This window comes from Ursus arctos, unplaced genomic scaffold (assembly GCF_023065955.2).
Source record: "Ursus arctos isolate Adak ecotype North America unplaced genomic scaffold, UrsArc2.0 scaffold_7, whole genome shotgun sequence".
In the NCBI taxonomy this organism is placed as follows: Eukaryota; Metazoa; Chordata; class Mammalia; order Carnivora; family Ursidae; genus Ursus; species Ursus arctos.
This window is the reverse complement of record NW_026623089.1, coordinates 60821828-60845246: the sequence shown is the minus strand read 5'-3', so window position 1 is coordinate 60845246 and position 23419 is coordinate 60821828. Positions and strand designations below refer to the sequence as shown.

The following is a 23419-nucleotide window of genomic DNA, read 5'->3' as shown; positions in this document are numbered from 1 at the left end:
GGGCACCTGCACCGGGAGTTGTGGGAGGAGCTGTGGTGTGCCGAGCAAGGTGCTAGAGCCAGGCAGGATGGGGAGGGTGAGTAGGAGAGCTGCCAGGCAGGAGGTGTCAGAGCCTGAATGGGCTGAGGAAAATGGAGGACATGGGGCATAGCCCACGGGGGAATCTCTCCTCAGGGAGAGGCCTGGTGTGGGGGTCAAGGTCCAAGCAGAGTGAAGAGAGTGCCTCCATGGTGTGGCTGCTCACCGTGAGGTATCAGAACCCAAAGAGTAAGGAGAGTGTACACATTTGGCAGGTGATTCAGCCATGGAAGTCAGAATCTGAGAGCAGTGAGGACACAATCCATACATTCAGTGACCCAGAACAGTGTGTCAGAGCCCGGTGAGAAGGACATCTGAGAACAGTCACTGGGCATGGGGTTCAGAGCACAGGCAGGCTGAAGGGGGTGTCCACATGAGGTAAGGGAAAAGGCAGCCAGGCCTGGGAACTTCAAGCCTGAGGAGAGTAGGGCTATCTGGGCTGTGTGAGCCTCAGGAAAGTAAGGAGTGTCCACTTGGAGGAAGGGACAACCTAGAATGAGGAGTCAGAGCTCTAGCAAGGAGAAGAGAGCATCCGTATGGGAAGATAGAAGAATGGTTGCTTTCAGGAAGACTGATCAAAGTAAATATGTTAAAGGTAATAGAAGACAGTTTCCTCTGTGTCAGAAAAAGGAGTTATAAACGTGTAGAATGAATTCTGCACTGTTGGGATTAGAACTGGATGCACTGGCGTGGACTCATGATTTCCAACATATAGAGATTAAGAAATATAAGGCAACATTGTGCGTATGTGCAGCTGTGTTCACTCAGAGGGCCTGAGGAAAGCAACACCCTAATAGTAGTGTTCTGATAGCAGTGAATGTACCTAGAGCCCAGAACATGTCTTCTAAATATTATTTCCATTAAAAAGAACTGGCATTCCTTGGAGAAATGACTGGTTCCAAGGCTGGGGCACAGAAAGTACCTGACGAGCTTGAAATATCTTGTTATGCCACAAAGCAAGGAACTACTCAAGGAATAATGAGAACACTGTCAAAAAGACAACAGAACCCGTCTTGAATGTGCTCCCATTGGCCATATTGGAGACAACCCAAACCTTAAACAGTATTAACAGATTTTGATGCACTAAATAAAATAGGAAAACATGAGTCCATATTGATATAAATGAGTAAATTGGAAACCAATAAGAAATACACTTCCATAGTTTCAAGACACAAAATATATATTAATTGCAAAGGGGAAACAAGAGTAAATTTACAGTATAGAAGGTGAGCAGACACCACACTAATCAAGTGGTCAAAGTGAAAATCATCAGTATTGGGATGAATTGAAATTATATGCCATTTGACAGAATGCAATGACACTAGCATCACTTCTGTGATATTTCTGCCAAAGATGCATATCCTAAATCTTAACCCAAGAAAACATCAGCAAACCCATATTTAGGGACCTTCTACAAAATAACTGACTATGATGTTTAAAAATGTCAAGGTTATAAATGCCAAAAAAAAAAAAGAAGAAGAAGAAGAAAAGAAAAAAACAAAAAAGAAAAGAAAAAGAAGAACTGGTCCAGTTTGAAAGAAACCGAAAGAAGCATGATAATTAAATGCAATGCGTGATTCTGCACTGGATCCTTTGGTCATGAAAGACATTATTGAGACAATAAGCAACATGTTATTAGAGTCTGATGATAAAAAGGTGGTAATGTATTAATATTCATTTCCTGACTTGGATATTGGTAGTGAAGTAGCCGATGTCCTATTAGTAGGAAATACATATTAACATATTTGGTGGTAATGGAGAATCATGTAAACAACTTGCTCTCATGTATTCCGGGGGGGGGGGGGGGGGAAGATCTTGACATTAAACTTGTAACTTTTCTGTAAGTTTGAAATTGTTTTAAAAAGTTCTTTCAAAAGCCATTAAAACATTCCTTTAATGTAGTGTGTAGGTAGGCACAGAGCCTTCATATTTGCATAATTCTGTGTATTAGGGTGTGAATAAAAACCCAATATATGGCCCTTTGCCCACACTTGCCCACACAAAAATGATTTTCAAAGTTTTTAGTGCATCCCTGTTGGTAATGACTATAAAATGACTAGCCATTGGCTCTTATTATTATTGACCCAAAAGTCTTAATAACTCTGGAAAACAAAACATTTTTAGGTAAAAATACAATTACATAATAAATAGATGCCATGCCAAGGTTTGGTACATCAGTTATATGAAAAAGACCAGCCAAAATGAAGTAGAAAGTAAAACAAAAAGTTTTTAACAGCCTGCTTGCTCATCATTCTACAATAGAATAGAGCACAACAAACTGCCTGGGAGTATTCAAATCGTTTTTATTAATATCTTGGTAAAGCTGCTATCTTTCAGAAATAAAGGGTTTGACCAGGGAGAAATAAAAGCATAAATACAATACAGGCAATGATTCTAAAACACAGGCATAAATAAATAAATATATGAAAATCTCCTTTCCTAAAATAGGCAGGAAATGAAATAAAAATTGTATAAAAGCAGGCATCTGAGTAATACATCTGAAATCAACTTTGTGATTTATGAATTTAAAGTTTGAAAGCAAATTTCTTTATATAGCAATCCCAGATTTATGAATGGCTTATGTTCTAAATATCTGTAAGCTAGTTGTATTTAAGTTAGGATGCACTTTCTAAAAAAATAGTATCATAAATGATGATTAGTTTTTCAGATGAGTTCATAAAGTTTATCCAATCAATGATGTACCTGGAACCTAAATACCACATGTAACAATGTGCTTCTCTTGTAAAATAAGTTTAGATTTCATAGCATGCAGAGAAAAATAATTTCTTCCTGATTGTAGTCCTTAAGAAGGGATACTGGATGTAGAAGTCCTTTTTCTACAGACCCCTCGCCACATACTCTGCAATCACCTGTCCCTTCTAACCCAGGTTTCTTTAGCTCAGGACCCCTGTGGAATGAAGCATAAAGTCACAGCTGCTTCTCTTGACTTCTGACAAGAAATATGGCCTCTAGGCTGGTCACTTCACCTATTTGAGTATCAAGTCTTCATTTTTAAAAAAACTACCTTCTTAGTAGGAGAGTTGTTGTGAAAATCAAGTAAGATAAAGTGTAAATGGCATCTATCATTGTGTCTGTCACATAGTAGCTGCTTCTCATAATTTCACATCCAGGGCAGTCTCACTCTCAAAACCACACCCTTTCCATTTGCAGAGCTGTCTCCATCTTTGTGCAACATATCTAATCAAAATACTTAATTCTTCTTTTCTAACCAAGGGCAGCATTGGTACAAGATGAAATGAAACAGGAAGTGAAAAAGCAATTTGACTTTTCACTACTTAAAGATTTTATCTAATTCATTTGTAGTTTCAAATGGGGAACAAAATGGTGTTTAAAAATGACAGCAACAACAAAAACAAAACACAGGCAAGGGAAAGAATCCAGATAACATCTCAGTTCCGTGTGAGTCAATCTTCACAATGTGGTTTCATTGTTTTATAAAAAGCATAAAAATTTCTTGATGATAAAGATATCATTTTAGTTTTTCCTTTCAATTATCAAGAATAATACTGAGTTATAAATTTTTAAAAATCTAGTATTTCCTCTTGATTTTATAAACATTGATATAATTTTATTTAGGAAAACTCACTGTATTAACATAGATTTATATTAATGAATAAATTTGAGGATGGCATTTTTTTGTATAAAATTATTTTCTTTAAACTACAACATTTCTTCTTTTTCAAAATATGACTGATTTCCAAGATTTTAATTTACACACACTCCTAGGAATATACATACATATTACATAAAGAGTTAGGCACATAGGCTACTATTTCTTAAAATTTTTTCTGTGGGGTCTTCAAGTTCCAAAGCCAACAGTTTAAGGGTGTTATTATTTTAGGCATAGGTCTTCTCACAGTCTTTAATATGTTAGTCTGGATTGTGTTTCTCTAAAACAGAGCCATACCACATAGTTCCCATGCTGATCTGCCCATGAACATTTTTATTAAATAAGAATCAAGTAATATCTTACAGAACACTGAAGACAACTGAGGAATCACTGCTAAATTAATGCCTCCTTTATGAATTGTATTCCTTTCTACAACTTTTCAGATGATTTGGTTGAAAGAATGGAGCCTTTCATCATCAATTCCATTATTCACACATCGATAGTATTTTGAGTCTTTAGGTGCTTTCGCAGTCATCATCCCTGACCAGAAAGCATAGCAGAAAGAGCACAGCCTGTCCTGGATTATTTAAAGTCTGGCTCACCTACTTGCTAGCTACATGAGCTAGCATGTTATGTTCTCTAGGCTGCAATTCACCCATCTGTAAAATGTAAATGGTAATAAAATGAGGAACTTGTGAAGGTCACAGAGCTAGCCAGTGGTAGAACTAGAATAGGAGTCCAAGGCTGATGGCTCCACAGTCTAGACCATTAATCACTTCATTGTAATGTTTCTTTATAGATACATCTCACAGATACCAGGAATGAAAACTGCTGCAAATGTTTGTTTACTTACATTTTATTGTGGTAAGAACACCTAACAGGAGATCTATCCCCTTACCAGATTTTTAAGTGCACAATACAGTACTGTGAACAATAGGCAGTGCATTGTATCTATCTTGCATATCTGAAATTTTATACCTATTAATTAGCAGCTCCTTCTTTCCCCTGGTAACTGCCATTCTACTCCTGCTTCTTTGAATCTGACTATTTTAGATACCTCATATAAGTGGAATCGGGTAGTATTTGTCCTTCTGTGCCTGGCTATTTCAGTTAGCATGATGTCCTCAAGGTGCATTCATGTTGCCACATACTCCAGAATTTTCTTCCTTTTTAAAGCTGAATAATATTTCACAGAACAGTGTCTGATGCATAATAGACACTCAATATATGATGGCAATATTGATAATTCTAGAAAATTGACACAAATGAAATGACAATAAACTCTATCTGCCAGATTTTCTGATAAAATTGGTAATGCTAATACTATTACAGACTTCAAGTTTTGGGTGATGGAAAGCTAGACTGTTCAGATCAATCTTCCCACTGAAAACTACTGAAAATGCTGAATCAAATATATTTTTAAAAATTTCCCAGAGCAACAAAGAGGTCAAGAAGACCATAAGAAATTACCAGTACAAATTTGATAAATGAGAACGAGTGAGTTAAGTGAGCACAGAAGCTGTGTTTGTCCTGAGAGCATTTGCGAATCCCAGCAAGTCTGAATTTATGATTTAATGATCCTGCAAGATGAGGAAGCAGAGCAGAAATCAAAGTCTAGGGCCTGAACGATGTAACTAGTTTAATGGGAGATTCTCCTCATGCTAGGCTGATATCCCAAAGGAATCGCCAACACGGCAGTAGTGAGCCAGAAATAACCCAAGCCCAGGATTCTCGATGCCTAGAGGTGGGGGATAGGAGGGGTTCAGAGAAACTCAGGCATGATCTTTGGGTAAAGTGGGCCTAGACTGATAGTCACCCCAGGTGCCTGCCAGAAGCAATCTGAAACATTAAGCATCAATTTATTCCTGTATGTAAACTTTCGATTATAATGACAAGTATATGAAGACATTCAAAGAATTGAGACATCATGAGAACCACTAGAAAAAGACAACAGAAATAGATCTAGAGGGGTGCCTGGGTGGCTCAGATAGTTAAGCATCTGCCTTCAGCTCAGGTCATGATCTCTAGGTCCTGAGACTGAGCCCCATGTCTAGCTCCCAGCTCAGCAGGGAGTCTACTTCTCCCTCTGCCTCTCCCCTTGCTTGTGCTCTCTCTGTCTCTCTCTCTCAAATGAATAAATAAAACTAAAAAAAAAAAAAAAGAAATAGATCTAGAAAGACATTGTATGTCTGAATTATTAGTCATAGACTACAAAACAGCCATGCATGCTCTTTTACTAAAAACCTAAAAGATAACATTGACAATACATGCAGGAAATACAAAGTTCCAGAGCAAATCTGAAAAAGTCAAATAGAACTTCTAGAGGTGAGAAATACAAGAAGAGAAATGAAGAACTCTTGGTATATAGGTTTAACAGCAGATCAGATGGAGCTGCAGAGAGAATAAAGGAAATAGAAGATAGCTCATAAAACAATCCAGAAAAGCATTAAAGACAGACAAAAAGATGAAAAATACATCATAAAGGGTAAGAAACATAGAGGATAAAGCCAGAAAGATGGACACAGTTTTAACAGGAATGCTAGGAGAAAAGCAAGAGAATGGAATGGAGGCTCTCTGAAGAGAAAAGTGAGATTTTTGTCCAGAACTAATGAAAGACACCAATCAGTAATTTTAAAAAGTTAAAGGAGTTCCAAAAGCAGCACAAATGAAATAAAATTCTACATCTACATCATAATGAAACTTCAAAAACCAAAGACAAAGAGAAAATAAAGTTACCTTCCCAGAAGTGACATACTGACAAATGATTTTCAATAGCTAGTAAAAGAAGTCAGAAGAGTGGAATTATATCTTAAATATTCAAAAATTTAAAAAAATTGAAACTGCGATATCCTATAAAAGATACCTTTCAAGAATGAAGCAAAATAGAGTCATCTTCAGACAAACACAAGAACAAAGAATTATGATACTGGTGGAACACACTAAAAGAAATTCTAAGGATTATACTTCGAACATAAGGGAAGTGATTCCAGATGTAAGGCATAAGGTCCAAGTAGTACACAGAAACTATAGGTAAATCTAAACAAATATAAAATGTATAAAACACCTCATGAAGTTTAAAAATCAAATAGAATTATAATATCTAACAATAGCACACAGGTCAGAGAAATGGAGTTTAACTGTTCAAAATTCCTTGCATTGTCTAACAGAACGGTAAAACTATCTTTTAATTTTCGACTTCAATAAGCATGATTAATGACATTTCTAGAGGTAATTTCTGAAAGACGAGAAAAAGAATTTTAACTTTATTTTGAACAAGTAAAAAGTGAAACGATAAAACTATCAATCCTTAAAAAGGCAAGAAAGAACAGAAAAACCACCATGAAATGTGTAAGATGAATAGCAAACATAGTATATAATGGTAGATTTAAGCCCAAATATTTAATATCATATAATATGGCTTAAAAACTATTTGCTATTAAATACAAAATGACTAAATGCTCCATTAAAAAGCACAAAAACGGTCAAACTGGATAGAAATTAAAATCCAGTATATAATCCTGTTTGAAGAAGCGTATCTACAATATAAAGATAAGTACAGTTTAAGATAAAAGAGTGGAAGGAAATGCACAATTTAAAACATAGGTGGCTCAGTCGGTTAAGTGTCCAACTCTTGATCTCAGCTCAGGTCTTGATCTCAGAGTTGTGAGTTCAAGCCCCGCTTGAGCTCCAGTGTGGCGCCCCCTTAAAAAACTATTGTGTGCATCAAATAGCAAAGGCTCAAATAATATAAAGCAAAAACAGATGTAATTGTGAGAACTAGAAAAATCTACAATCACAGCAGATTTTATCACACATCTCATAGTAATATAGAGTATACAGACTACGATAATCATTTCTCTTTTTTTTAAAAGATTTTATTTATTATTTATTTGACAGAGAGAGACAGCGAGAGAGGGAACACAACCAAGGGGAGTGTGAGAGGGAGAAGCAGGCTTCCCGCTGAGCAGGGAGCCTGATGCGGGGCTCGATCCCAGAACCCTGGGATCATGACCTGAGCCGAAGGCAGATGCTTAATGGCTGAGCCACCCAGGCGCCCCTACAATAATTATTTCTAATAAATAATTAGAATATATAGAACAGACAACTGAATAAAAACACTGACAAGCCTACTTCAAGAATGATAATAAAAAGACAAGACAATGTACAAAAAGCCAGTATCAGGTAGAAAGGAGGAACATCACTACAGAGCCTGGGGAAATTCAACAAAGCTTTCATGAAGAAGTTAATGCTTATGAACCTTAAGTTTTATTTTATTTTATGCTTTAATTTTATTTTTAGAGAGAGAGAACATGCACTTGTGCGTGTGTGCAAGCAGTGGGTGGGGGGAGGACGAGGAGAAGGAGAGAGAAAATCTTAAGTAGGCTCCACACTCAGCATGGAGTCCAACACGGGGCTGGATCTCATAACTCTGAGATCACAGCCTGAGCCAAAATCAAGAGTTGGACGCTTAACCAACTGAGCCAACCAGGTGCCCCAATGAACCGCAAATTTTAGATAAAATAGACAGACACATATGTATAAAAATATAACTTCCAAAAAATGACTCAAGAAACAGTAAACCTAACGAACTCTATAACTATTAAAAATAATTGAATAAAAGATAAATAATAGTGAAATAACCACGCAATGAAATGCTATAAGCAATACAGTACACACACACACACACACACACACACACACAAAATAAACAAAAACCAAGTTGCCAGAAAGACATAATGTGATTTTATCCATATGAAGTTCAAACCAGAGAAAACTAAATTGCATTATTTAGAGAAGTACACATAGGTGGTAAAACCAAAAATAAATGCAAGGAAGTGAATACAGTAAAAACTGGGACACATTTACACCAAGAATAATTAAGAAGTAATGTTGGCAATGCTCCTTTTTGACATGTTAGGCATACATTCATCTCATAATTACTTGTTACACCGTACATTTACATTTTAAGAACTTCTCTGTACTTTTAATATAATTTTTAGTGCAAAACTTGAAAAATATTGTTGTAAAATCATGTTTCATCAGTATGGAGCCACCCGTCTTTAAAACAACAAGTATAAGTAAGGTCGTACATCATTTTATATATTCTGCCTCAGAAAATGGACAAGAATAAATAACCCAAATTATTTTTCTAAATTTCTTTGCCACCACCACTCTGTATTTTTCCTCATAGGTAAAATAATCTGGGAGAATGGAGAATGCTCATGTTAAATTTTACAAACTTTTCTTATCACTTAGCTCCCTTCTTTACCTTGTTATATTATTTTTTGGCTAAACTACAACTACCAGTATCATCCAGAGAGATTAATTCAGCCCACTTTCTCCTATATCCTCTGTTTCTACCAACAGGAGGTTCAACTTTAAAAATAAGACTGGTCTTAGATTGCCAACTAGAGGGGTGGTAAAGTAATCAATTTCAAGTCAAAGACAAAGACGCAGAACATACAAAACCTCTCTGACCTCATTAAGCCTCACAAACAAATCTCTGGCAAATGACATGGAAAAAGGAAAACATTTTTTTTTCTCTTTTAGGGAGAAAGGATGGACATATTAGAAAGAACCCACAGATTCATGCATGCCTCCATTATTTAAGCCAACATCCGCTTCAGAGGAGCATATTAAAATTAGAAATTATTACTGTCACCACGTTATCTATCAACATAACATATGTAATAAGTAAAACATAGACTGTACTCACCATTTCCATTAATAGACAGATTATGGGTCTTGAAGCTATCCTCAGCACTTTCCAAGGTCAGTGTCGTATGAGCTAACAAATTATACTTTGCACCACTAGCAATAGGGAGAAATAAGACATACTTTAAGTATTTTAGTATATTTTCTACTACATAAAATATTTAGATGTTCAACAACAGAAAATAAACAACCTGATTAAAAAATAGGCTAAGGTCTTGAATAGACATTTCTCCAAAGAAGATACACAAATGGCCAATAAAAACATGAAGAATGCCCCCAAGATCACAAATCACTAGGAAAATGCAAGTCAAAACCACGAGTGGGGCGCCTGGGTGGCTCAGTCGGTTGAACATCTGACTCTTGATTTCAGTTCAGGTCTCTATTTCGGGGTTGTCAGATTCAGGCCTGCATCCAGCTCTGTGTTCAGCATAAAGTCTGCTTGGGATTCACTCTCTGGCTCTCCCTCTGCCCCTCCCCACTTCGTGTACGTGTGGACACACACTCTCTCTCTCTAAAATAAATAAATATTTTAAAATTAAAATAAAAAAGGGGCGCCTGCGTGGCACAGCGGTTAAGCGTCTGCCTTCGGCTGAGGGCGTGATCCCAGCGTTGTGGGATTGAGCCCCACATCAGGCTCCTCCGCTGTGAGCCTGCTTCTTCCTCTCCCACTCCCCCTGCTTGTGTCTCCTCTCTCGCTGGCTGTCTCTATCTGTGTTAAATAAATAAATAAAATCTTTAAAAAAAAAAAATTAAAAAAAATCCACAACAAGACACCACTTCATATCCATTAGGATGGCCTTTATTTAAAAAAAACAACAACAACAGGAAATAAGTGTTGGCTAAGATGTGGACAAATTGGAACCTTTGTGCATTGCTGATGAGAAAGTAAAATGCTGCAGCCACTATGGAAAATGGTAAGGTGGTTCCTCAAAAAAATTAGAAATAGAATCACCATATGATTCAGCAATTCCATTTCTGGGTATATATCCAAAAGAATGTAAAGTAGTGACTCAAATGAATATGCCTACACCTGTATAAATAGCAGCATTACTCTCCAACAGCCAAACAGTAGAAGAAGGTCAACTGTCTATTCAAAGGATGAAAGGATAAATAAAATGTGGTACATACATACAATGGAATATTACTCAGCCTTAAAAGAGAAGGAAATTCTGACACAGGCTACAATATGGATTAATCTTAAAGACATTACACTAAGTGAAATAAGCCAATCACAAAAGGACAATACTGCTTGGTTCCACATGTAAAGTCCCTGGAGTGGTCTAATTCATAGAAACAAAAAGTAGAATTGGAGGTTCAGTGGTTGGGTGGAGGGGAGAACAGGGTGTTTTTGTTCACTGGGTATACAATTTCAGTTTGGAAAGATAAAAAAGTTCTGGGGATGGATAATGGAGATGGCTGCACAACACTGTGAAACTGTGAATGTACTAATGCCACTGAACTATGCACTTAAAAATGGTTAAAATGTTAATTTTATATTATATATATTTAACCATAATAAAAAATGAAAAAAAAACACATTTAGAGGTTATAGATGACTGATGATAAACATAAATGAATTATCAACTTAGAATGTTTATGTCTTTATGCTATTTTATCTTAAGAATATCTGCAAGTTATTCGGTTTAACTCACAAATGTTTCTCTGAAAGATCTCCATATATTCAAAAATATTAACTGAATACCTAAAATGTACCAAGTCCTATGCAAGGTGATGGGCACTAATGGTAAACAAGACTTGGTATTATATTCTGATGCAAGGGAGAAGGGAATTAAAGTAGACGGAGGGATAAATTAAAAAATGGCATTTGTAAGTTATACTGCAACCTTTTCTATCAAACAAAGGGATAAGAAAACTGAGGACCTGTTAAGCAGGAGAAACAGGAAATGACTCTCTAAGGGGTAACAGTGATGATCTCGTAAAAGGATGGAACCAAGAAAAGAACGCAAGAAAACATTCCAAGCAGAGCCGGCTGAAAGAAGAGCAGTGTGGCTGCAGTATAGGGGGCAAACGGGAAACACCACCTTAGGACACAAGGTCAGAGAAAAAGACAGGGATTAGATCCCTCGGACTTTGCTGGGAGCCTTGGAAGAAGAGTAGATTTGATTCCAAGTGTAATAGGAAGTCACTGGAGAAAGTTATTAAGACGGTAATGATGGGATCCTATTCATATTTACTTCCTGGGAGTAAGAATGAATCTTCTTCTGGTTTACCAACTTCAAATATCTGGGGTTTTCACCCATCATATGGGAAAATGAAGTTCTTTATTACTAATTCCATTTTTTTCATCATAATCCCCTTTAGGCTACTTGTGTTAAAATAGCACTCTTGACAAAATGTCTAAAAATTCTGATGCTAAATTTCATACCCTGGTACTTTGTGGTGATAAAAAGTGAATTTTCATTCAATAATAATTCTATTTTCTGTGCTAGTAATCTTTATTTCAAGACTTTTTCTTGATTTTATTATTTATTTTCCAAATTAGTAAAACCTCAACGTTCAAAACATCAGAAAGCATGTTAAAATGAGACAGGCAGACAGTAATATAGACAAACTTTGGAGAAGAAGAGAGAAGTCTGATGGGAATTTTTATTAATTGTGCCAAGTGTTATGTTTCATAAGCCTTCTTTGTCTTGTACTAAATCTGTAGAAGAATCTCTACTACAAAGAAAAGGTATATATACATGCAGTAGGTGTGCAGTGCCTACTCCACGGAACGTTACTCCCTTGGAGAATACCTGTTGGTTTGTTTTCTTCTCCAGTTTTATTAAGAAATAGTACTTTACTGTATAAATACAGCATGATGGTCTGATCTATCTTGGTTTTTAATATGCAACCACCATAGACTAGAGACATCTCTCAATACCGAATGTCTTTTGTCAGTATTTATATAGGAAAATTTATGTTTCTCTAAAACTCAACAAAATTTTTTTTAACAAAGTGATGCATGACTAAAATTTCAAGCTACATTCTGAATACAATTGGTATAATGTCAGACTCATATACCGACTTCTGGAAAAGTTCAATAAGCACCAACAAATCTCCACTGTTGCAAGAGCTAAAAGCCTCGTACTCAGTGTGGGCCATTCTCTGCTATTACTTACTTATCCTGGGTTTCTATAGTACCTTCCATAGTAAGCTCTTACTTTTCCCTAGTGTTACACAATGAGTCCCCCCCAAAAGCTGAGAAAGTATTAAAGAAAACTGTGGAGAAAAAAGTCAAAGCAATTGAGAACAGCAGTTACAATGGAAGAGAAAACATGATTACATACAAAGCACCTACTAACAGTCACTAACTGTCTGGTGATCAGGGCCAATATGTTAAGCATTATCTCAACATGATCTTTTGTCCCTCACATATCAGTTTTACAAAACACATTATAACTTCTACCACTCAGAATAAAGGGTATCAGACTTCCTACTGGCATTTTAGTGCAGTGTGTTAGCTTCAGGAACCACTGATTATCAATAAGCAGGGAAGTGATGCGAGAGAGAGAGAGGAGAAATGCTAGGTGTGTGTGACAAACAAGCCCAGTGTGGCTGGAGTATGATGAAGGAGAAGGACAGACGTCCAAAGGTTAGTAGGGGGCAGACACTGTACATGGCAGTGCATTGTGGGCCATACTAAGGACACTGGATTTTCTTGTAAGATGGGAACAAATGGTAGGTTTTGAGCAGAGGCATGTGCTAGTTTATGACTTGTATTTTTAAATGATCCCTCTGGCTTCCATGTACAGAACAGACCACAGGGGCCAAGAGTGAAAATGACACCAACTAGAAAGCTTCTGCAGTTGACTTGACTGCTGGTCAAAAGAGCTGATGCAAGCCTGGAATAGGGTGGTAGCTGGTGAGCTGGTGAGAAGTGGCAAGATTCTTGATATGCTGTTAAAGTTGACCCAATGTGGACATGGATGGTGAAAAAAAAAACAAAAAACTGAAAACAACTCCAAGGCTTTTGGCCTGAGCAACCAGAAAAATGGGATTGTTATTCAACTGCTGTGGGGCTGACTGAGAGAAGAATAGATATGAGAAGTATGAATTTAGTTGTGGACGAGTCAAGTTTAAAATTGTTTTAGATATCCAGATGGGTTGTAGGGTAGGCAGCTGGATGTATCAATCTGGAGTTAGGAGGAAAAAAAAGTATGGAAGAATTAAATTTGGGAGTTACCAGTATATACATGAAATTTAATTAAAGTTAGAAAGTCCAGTGAAGTCCAAGGACTGAGAAAATGAGACACAGTTCATCATTTCAGATCAAGCTGAAGAGCAACGGACAAAGGAGGCAGGTGAGGAACTGTCAGAGGTAGAAGAAAAACCAGGGAAGTGGATCCTATGGGGCAAGTTAACAGAAATGGTCCAAGAGAGAGTAAGAGGAGAGGAAGTGGTGGTAAGAAATATAGAAAATTTTTCTGTAAAGCATAGCTATCAAATGGGGCAGTAGAAATGGGAGATATTTCAGTATGCTTCTGTGTTTGTAGCAATGATGCAGTAAAAAGAAAAACTGATGATGTGGGGGAGTGGGGGACATGCGCAGGAGCTTACTTCTGAGTAGTTGAGAAGATGGGATCCAGCATACAGGAAGGTGGCCTTAGATGGGCAGAGTTCCCAAGGAAGGAAAGCAGCAAATACAGCTACATATGCAGACAGGCTGATAGATTTGGCAGATGGAAGATACGCAAGTTCTCTCCTGATTGCTTCAGTAATATCAGTGATAGGTGAAACAAAGTCCTCAGCTTTGACTAAGGAGGAGAGAGGAGGCGGAATCAGAGTCTTCAGAAGAGACAGCAATATGATGTGAAATACTTTCCCTGAAAAGAAGTAAAGTGGAAGGCTGTGGAAACTTAGTTGGAATGCTGTCATGCTGAGAACTCATTTAAGGTTAGTGATCATGTGTCTAAAGGGAGACCAGTCACTATGACTGTTTTTCTCCAGCTTCCCCATCTATCTTCCTCATCATGAGCGCAGATGCAGAGGAGCTCAAAGGAGGATTTAACCAAGGTTGGAGTTTTTCCAAGGGAAGTAGGACATAAGGAGAAAAAGGTTAGGAAAGAATAAAGTGGTAAATCATGAAGTCTAAGCTAAGTTCGAGTCAGAGTACTGAAGGGAGCAAGCTGGAAATGTGGGAGGTGATGGATAGAGTGAGATATCCGCTATAAAGATGGTAGAGGGTGATTGGCTTAAGAAGATGTGGTCCATATATACAATGGAACATTACTCAGCCATCAAAAAGAATGATTTCTCAACATTTGCTGCAACATGGATGGGACTGGAGGAGATAATGCTAAGTGAAATAAGTCAAGCAGAGAAAGACAATTATCATATGGTTTCACTCATTTATGGAACATAAGAAGTAGGAAGATCGGTAGGAGAAGAAAGGGAAGAAGAAAGAGGGGGGTAAAGAGAAGGGGGAATGAACCATGACAGACTATGGACTCTGGGAAACAAACTGAGGGCTTCAGAGGGGAGGGGGGTGGGGGAATGGGATAGGCTAGTGATGGGTATTAAGGAGGGCATGTATTGCATAGTGCACTGGGTGTTATACGCAAGTAATGAATCATGGAACTTTACATCAAAAACCAGGGATGTACTGTATGGTGACTAACATAATATAATAAAAAATATTATTATAAAAAAAAAGATGGTAGAGGGTGTGCAATTATTCATAACAATAAGGTCTAGGGCACAATAATAAGGTGCAGGACTGAAATAGGCAAAAGAACAAGATCACAGGAGACGGTGTCACAAAACTGAGAGGTCAGGTATTAGATGGATAGAATTCATGTGTTTTTTAAGTCCATCAAAAAAAAAAAAAAAAAACCAACAACAAACATCTGAAATGGTGGGAGGCTAGGAGAGGGAGAGAAAGAGAATGAAGATACTTTTCATTTTTCAGAGTGGCATTGTAATTTATTCTTACTAACCACTAAAAACATTTGAGTATTCTCTACTTCAGGAATAGCATCATTTCAATACATAGTATGATATAAAATACTGCTATTAGTGTGCACAAGAGGCAGCTGGTTATAGGCTGTGTGTTCGCACCAAGTGCACTGGGCAGGTGGCATGTTCCGAAAGCAACTTGTGTGGCAGGCTAAAATTATGTGACGAGCGAGGTATATGTTCAAATTGTTTCTCTGGCCTTAAGAAATAATTGTGACTAAGACATCTTTTCCTCAGCTACTTTCAGATAAACACAGAGCATATTTGCCTTTATTTCCAATAAATGACACATCTGAAAATAACACCTGAAGAAAGTTACTGATAACTCCTAAGAATGGCTAAATAAACTATGACAGAGCCAACTGAGAGATAATATGGTCATTAAAATGATTATGTGAAGACTCTGTAATAACTCCAGAAAAAAGCTGAATGTGTAGATAATTACAAATACCAAACTATCCCCCAAAGCTAGGTATTTAAAAACCTGAAAAAAATATCAGTTCAATATATAAAAAGTATTTGACTTAGAATGAAGTACGAATAACTGGTTTTTTTTCTCTTCTAGATTCTATTTGATTATTTTTGTAATCAAATAATAAATGTGGTGAAGCGGTAGTACGGTGGAAATCTCCCATAAAAATCAGAGACAGGCAAAGCATTATAATACCACATACATACAGTTTAAGGCATTTTGACAAGCAATACCTTTTTAAAGATTCACAATAACTATGTGAGGTAGGCAGGGCACGTAGTTTGGTCCCTGTTTTCAGATGAAGAAACTGAAGTTCAGCGAATATAATTGACTTGCCTCTACTAGGCAAGTAGTGTACTGGAAAGAGAACCCATTCTATTTACTACCTTTATACTTCATTAAGAAATAGTTTAAAATTATGGTACTTTTTCTGTTAAAACAGATACAAGTGACCGTATTTTACCACTGCAAGAATTTTGAGTTCAGGGAGCATGACTTATTAACCTTGGAATCCAGTGTGCCATATGATATAACTGAATAATCCTTTCTAAGATGATTAAATGAATAAAGAAATTACACCCAATGGCTGAGGAACTCCTTAGTTCCGTTTGAACTCTGCATCATCTTTCACACAACCAAAACCGTAACTTCACTGTTCCTCAAAACATAAATAATCCATTTATTCTGGAGAAGTGTTAAGATACTTGTTTTAAAACTTCAATCTAATTTAAAATGTAGTATAGTGGCTTATTTTTTTAAAAATAGTATACCTTTTTGTCAAATAATCACTTTCAATTTTACCAGTTTTCTTGAAATGATTGTCTAAAATGATGTATATTTACACAGTGATGAATAATGTACTAAATAAATAGTTCTCAAGAAGCATAAAATAGTGAATTCAGCTATTAGAGACACTGGGAAAATCTGGCTAAAGGAATTTCAGTAAGTGAAATTCCACAAATAAAATGAATAAATGAATCACATCAGGGAGCATGCTAAAAATTACCAAAAATGTTCACTGTCTTCTTTTGGATCAAACAATACTTTATGATGATATTTCAAGTTATTTCATTTTTAAACCATGACTAATTACAATGCCAATGGTTCCAAAACCAACAATGATCTCACTTTTAAAACATTCTTGTCAGGATAACATTTTCTTACTAAAACATTACCCTCATTCCTTTTAGCCAACCCTAATATTGAGTTCCCAACAGTTTAATCAGCTACATTTTTTTTTTTATCAAATAGACCAATTGTTATAACTTTGGGGGGGGGAGACTGGTCCAAAAATGTTATGAAAAAATAAATGACTACTTTAAATGGTAGTCTAAAGAACTTTTGTCAGAAAGAATAGCTATATTTGGTCACATGCCATATTACTAGAGAAGATATATACAGCCCAAATTTGATCTTTTATGCCCATTTTGGTTAAAAATTAAAAGCTGTATTGGGAATCTTCTCACTGAACTAGATCACTATTAAAGAAACAAAACTGGTCCCCTTATGCATTCTGATCACTAGTGCTATTCTCAAACCCCTATCATGGTACTAAAGCGGTCAATAGAGTCGTCCTGGGCTATTAATTTAACCTAGTATATGCTGGATTCATACCTGAAGCTCAGCAGAATACAGGTATTAGCAGAACATGATTCAGTGAAAATGTAAGAGATTTTACTCTTCCTTTGACCAACTTTAATTGGTATATAATAAGCAAATGGCATGCAAATTGCATGGGGAATGTTCGTAAAGAAAATTAGTGTTTGGATTCAGGTGTAAACCAAGAAGAATAACAAATCTAAATAGAGTGAACACCTGAAGACAAATATGTTAGTCATTATTGAAAAGAACTTAATACCAGCGAGTCTGGGTGGCTCAGTCGATGAAGCATCTGCCTTTGGCTCAAGCCATGATCCCAGGGTCCTAGGATGGAGCCCTGCGTCTGCCTCCCTGCTCAAAGGAGAGTCTGCTTCTCCCTCTGGCCCTCTCCCTCACCCCCTGCTTGTGTGCTCTCTCTCACTCTCAAATAAATAAATAAAATCTAAAAAAAAGAACTTAATACCAATAATATTATGCTCAAAAATTCCTCCAGGCTTCAAAAGAGGAATATTGGTTAAATGTAAGTTCTAACATCGCTTAGATTATCTTTTAGGAAATTATAAACAATGGTTTTAAATTTTAAAATAACTGTCTATATTTTATAATCCTTTGTTGTTTTTAAATTGCAATGCTTTACATAAGTTTGAAAAAAAGTTAAGGAAAAGCACTAGTCTCAAACAGTAAAAATAGTAACAATAATGGAAAGAGCTACAATTATTAAATACCCACTATATTTTAATTATTTTTCAATTATTAATTTTTGAGGAAACTCCATACTGTTTTCCATAGTGGTTGAACCAATTTACATTTCCACCAAGAGTGCACAAGGGTTCCTCCTTTCTCCACATGCTCACCAACATTTCTTATTTTTTTGATAACAGTCATTTTAACAGGTAGGAGGTGATATCTTACTGTGGTTTTGATTTGCATTTCCCTGATGATTTTTGATGCTGACCATCTTTTCATGTTTCTGTTGGCCATCTGTATGTCTTCTTTGGAATAATGTCTATTCAGATCCTCTACCTATATTCTAATTGGATTTCTTTTTTTTTGCTATTAAGTTCTAAGAGTTCTTTATGTATATGGATATTAACCCCTTAACAGATAAATGATTTGAAACTATCTCGTCTCATTCAGTAGGCTGCCTGTTCATTTTGTTGATGATTTCCTTCACTGTGCAAAAGCTTTTTAGTTTGATATAACAATTCCACTACTGGAATTTATCCAAAGAAAATGAAAACACTAATTCAAAAAGGTGTATGCATCCCTATGTTCACTGTAGCATTATTTATAATAAGATATGGAAACAATCTAAGTACCCACCAGTGGATGAATAAAGAAGATGTGGTATATTTATATAATGGATGGCCAGCCAGCCATAAAAAAGAATGAAATTTTGCCTTTTGCAACAACATGGATGGACCTTGAGGAGATTATGCTAAGTGAAATAGGTCAGACAGAAAAAGATAAATACCATATGATTACCCTTATAAGTGGAATTAAAAAACAAAACAAACAAATAAAATTAATAAATATAGAGAACAGATCGGTGCCTGTCAGAGGGGAGGTATATTGGGGGGCTGGCAAAATAGGTGAAGGGAACCAAGAGGTACAAACTTCCAGTTATAAAATAAGTCATGAGGATGTAATTTATAACATGGTGACTATAGCCAATCATACTGTATTAAATATTTGAAAGCTGCTAAGAATGTAAGTCTTAAAAGTTCTCATTACAAGAAAAAAAATCTTTAACTTAGTACGATGAACTAGTTACTAGACTTATTGTAGTGATCATTTCTCAGTGTAAACAAAATTGAATCATTATGTTGTACACCTGAAGCTAATATGTTATATGCAAATTAACCTGCCCTGGGTCACACAAATAATACATGACAGAATAAAAAATTAAGTATTCACTGCCAAACAATGAGGTTTAAAATGAGGCTTGAGACCCACTCCACTCCCCCTTTTTTTACGAGCTTTAAGGTGTATGAAACCCTAGAAATGTCTCTAAGGAGACTTCAAATAAATGATTGTGTCTAAGCATCCTTACCTCTCATATGAGAAAACTGAGACCCAGGAAATAATGTAACTTCTCCAGGACATTACTGGTCCTATCATTGTTTGAATACAGCAAAATAAATTTTGCTGCTTAAAAAAGTTTTAAAAACTACTGAACTCAATGGAAAATTCTTGACATATCTTAATCTAGAAAAGTTTTAAGAAGGCCTTAATTCTAAAGAATAAATTAAAATGGTCCCTTACCTATTTTTCAATGATATTTATATGAGGAAATACTTAACATCTTCTGTGATTATTTTTCAGTGGAAAATGGGGGGGAAAAACCCTATCCAATGGATCATGACATCAACTTATGACTCATAAACTGCATTTTTAAAAACTAAAAATAGAATAAAAAAGTCTGATCACTGTATTATAAATAGCTAGGGCTAAGTATTGCTTCATGAAATCTATCTGTTTATGCTGTTGTACATTTAGCCATGATGTAAAATGTACTTCTTAGCATAGGCCTCAATCAAAAGAGACTGAAAGCTGCAATGCCAAGATATTGTCCATATGTAATGTATCTGACATGAAAAGAGTTATATAATTATGTTTTGATGATTGACATTTCCAGGGTCTATATACCTGAAATATTTTGCTTTTGGTCATCATAGTAAAGTTATCGACATGCTGAAGAGCCAACTCTACCAGGACATGCAAAGAAATTCTGAGAATGTAGACTGATCAACAGTTTTCCCAAGAAACATAAACATAAAACTATTTGTGAAGTAACAAATACAATGTTTAAAGAAAGTGTCTGAAAGAAACCAGGGCTCCTTGAAGAAATAGTGACTCCAAGTCTGGGCAGAAAAATACAAGATGAACGTGGAACATCTTGTGTCAAGAGCAAAGACGCTATCAAGAGATTAGGTTATGTCAAAAACTGCAGGAATCAGCTGCAAAGTTTCCCCCTGATCAAAGATGGGACACCTTGGCTTCAAAGAGAATAGTAACTGTAATAGAATGAAACACAAACATATACAAAGATTCAAGAGTTCCAATAAAAGAAAACATTGATTACCTCCATGGTTGCTAGGATATCAACTCATTAGTCTACAATTGGGTAAATAAAAGAATCTAACATTTTTTTCTCCCTTTCCTCCATCAATTTTTTTTTCCTATTTCTCTCCACAGTTCATGAAGGAAAGTTCTTCTCTGAGAAAGTTTAAAAAAAAATGCATGACAAATTTAGAAAGTTGCCAAATTATAATTCCAAATGAAATAATTTTCAGCAATAGCTGCTAAAACCATGAGATAAAACATTGACAGGGAACTTTATAATGGATGAATTAGGCTGGCAACACCTGAACCCACTGATCAATTTTAACCTAACTGTAAGTGGGACAAGGCCCTCTAATGGGAGACAGTAGGAAGTACCCATAATCAATGTGAAGTATTACTGCCTAAAAAAGAACCTGAATCAAATCAGTCTTCTAGATCTAACTACCGTAGGAAACACAAGGAATAGAAAAAGATGTTTGAAAAGACAAAGATGCAATTAGCTGAATTTAAAATATGGGAAATTCTACAAGATCTGATTTCTTCAACAATGGCAAGAAAAAGGTAGACAGGAAATCATTAAAGATTAAAAGAAACTTAAAAGACTCACTTAAATGCAACATTGTAGACCTTATTTGGATCCTGATTTGCACAAATTACAAGAGGACATTTTCATAATTGGGGCAATTTGAATACCGACTGGATATCAGATGATATTAGGGACTTATTTTTTATTTTGTTAGACATGATAACAATAGTGAGGTTTGGTTATAGAGATAAAATATTTTTTAAAATCTGTAAGAATAGTGCATGACATATATAGAAATCCAGTTAGTAGACTGACAGGCAGCAAACACTTTGACAGATAGCCCCTTTTCAAGAAAAATATTGCAGCTTTGTGGTAGGTCCTGGAATTCCAAATCACTAAAACGCACTGTCCTCCAACTTCCTACTTTCAAAGGAAGGTATTAAGGATACCTCGACTGGGTAAATGTCAGTTTTGTTTCTGCTTCAGGATGTTTTTCCCATTTAAAATGTAAACTTATACTCCAAATACAATACTTTAAAATGTCACAAATATATAGTAATACTATGTCACTATAAATGTTGTATTAAAAAACTTACAAAATAGCAGAACTGTAGGACGAGCATGTTTCATGATCTTCTTGGAGCACCAAATTTATTTTCTTCCCTGTAGCTTTACTTATAGATGTCTTCAGTTTCTTAGCTAGTTTTTTTGGTGTGTTGGTTATAGAAGATTCTTCTGTACAGCAGCTATATACCTCCACCTTTATCTGAAAGTCTGGCCCGGCTTCATTACTAAAATCGAGAGCATTCATAATGTTAGAAACTTAACTCAGTAGAAAATAAAACTGGAACATCCTTTGATGTTTCAATTTGAAACAGGTTTATGTTAATATATGTTATGTTAATATATGTTAATGAGACAGAATCTCCCTGTGTTTTAGTATCTAAATGACCTGAGACAGTCACTGCAACTTCCAGGGCTACCAGCTTCTAAAGTAGAGCCGTGTGAACACAATGCGATCAATACACGTAGGCACAGTCCTAAAGAACTCGGATAATATGCCCTGGTCATCTTGTTGCCAATGCCATTTTCCTGTTGTCACGTCTTCAGTTATACTTATTTGTAAGGTATTTACATAATATGTGTGATTTCCTGAAATAACTATTCCTCCAAAAGGAAAAGACTTAAAAACCAAAGAAGGAAAGAAAACAGCAGTTTTCTTCTGCTGAAAACTTTAGTGTTCATTTCTTTTTCATAAAGAGTCACAGTCCAATCACCACTATATCCTCCCCACCCCATCTTTGTACCTAATAGCTCTAAAATAACATTGCACTGTTTGGTTATCTAGGGGAAAACAAACCCACAAGCAAGAAACAATACAAAAGAGCTATATACTGCAAGGCAGGAACTCCTTGAGGGAGAGTGATGGCTTGGTAACCTCTATATTCTTTTTTTTTTTTTTTTAATAATTTTTATTTTGTTATATTAGTCACCATACAGTACATCCCAGTTTTTGATGCAATGTTCCATGATTCATTATTTGCATGTAACACCCAGTGCACCATGCCATATGTGCCCTCCTTAATACCCATCACCAGCCTATCCCAATCCCCCACCCTTCTCCCCTCTGAAGCCCTCAGTTTGTTTCCCAGAGTCCACAGTCTCTCATGGTTCATTCCCCCTTCTGTTTACCCCCCCCTTCATTCTTCCCTTCCATATCCTACCAATCTTCGATCTTCTAAAAGGTACTCGATACCACCCATATGCAAAAGTTCTGCACTTTTAGCAAATGCTAAGTTTGGCTTTGCCCCTTTTCGGACACAACAAACTACCTTCACCGTAAAAGATTGTGGTGGTGTTACTAACAATAAAATTTACTTAAAACCACAAGAGAGGTCCATCAGCAGATGTTGCCTTAGATGGAAGATCCATCAGTCTCAGAGATTTTAAATGGGCAATCTATACTTTGGATACATCCAACGAATAACTCCCAGATATTTTTATAGTTTACTTGGCAACCTTTAAACATACAGTATTCTTGGTAATGACTAACAAATGTCAATATTTAGAGAAAAACCAGAGATTCATAAATATTGGATACTTATTAAAAACAATCATAACAAAAGCACATTTTTAAACAACATTTAGAACATTTGTCAGCAGTTACTTGGGGAACAATTTAAAATATTTACAGAATTTTTAAAAAATTATAAATCATGTGGTGTCTTCCCAAGTAGCTTGCATTGTTCTCTCAATGAAAAAAATTACTATTTTGTCTTTGTGGTAAAAACAAACAATAGCAAAGTGATGGAAGAAAAGAGCCCATTAACAGGACAGTTTTGGTAGAAAAAAATGCACTAGCAAAAGTTGATTA

The 23419-nt window shown here is 36.0% G+C and overlaps 1 protein-coding gene across 1 annotated transcript in view; it reads right to left on the bottom strand.

Annotated features, from left to right (window-relative positions):
* Positions 1-23419, bottom strand: part of RTKN2 (rhotekin 2) — a 74975-nt gene that overhangs the window by 24175 nt on the left and 27381 nt on the right. Inside the window, exons 6-7 of the mRNA XM_026504654.4 lie at positions 21642-21836; positions 9426-9520 (exon numbers count right to left, since the gene is read on the bottom strand). Coding sequence (XP_026360439.3) covers positions 9426-9520; positions 21642-21836 — 290 coding nt within the window. The remainder of the gene's footprint in view (positions 1-9425; positions 9521-21641; positions 21837-23419) is intronic.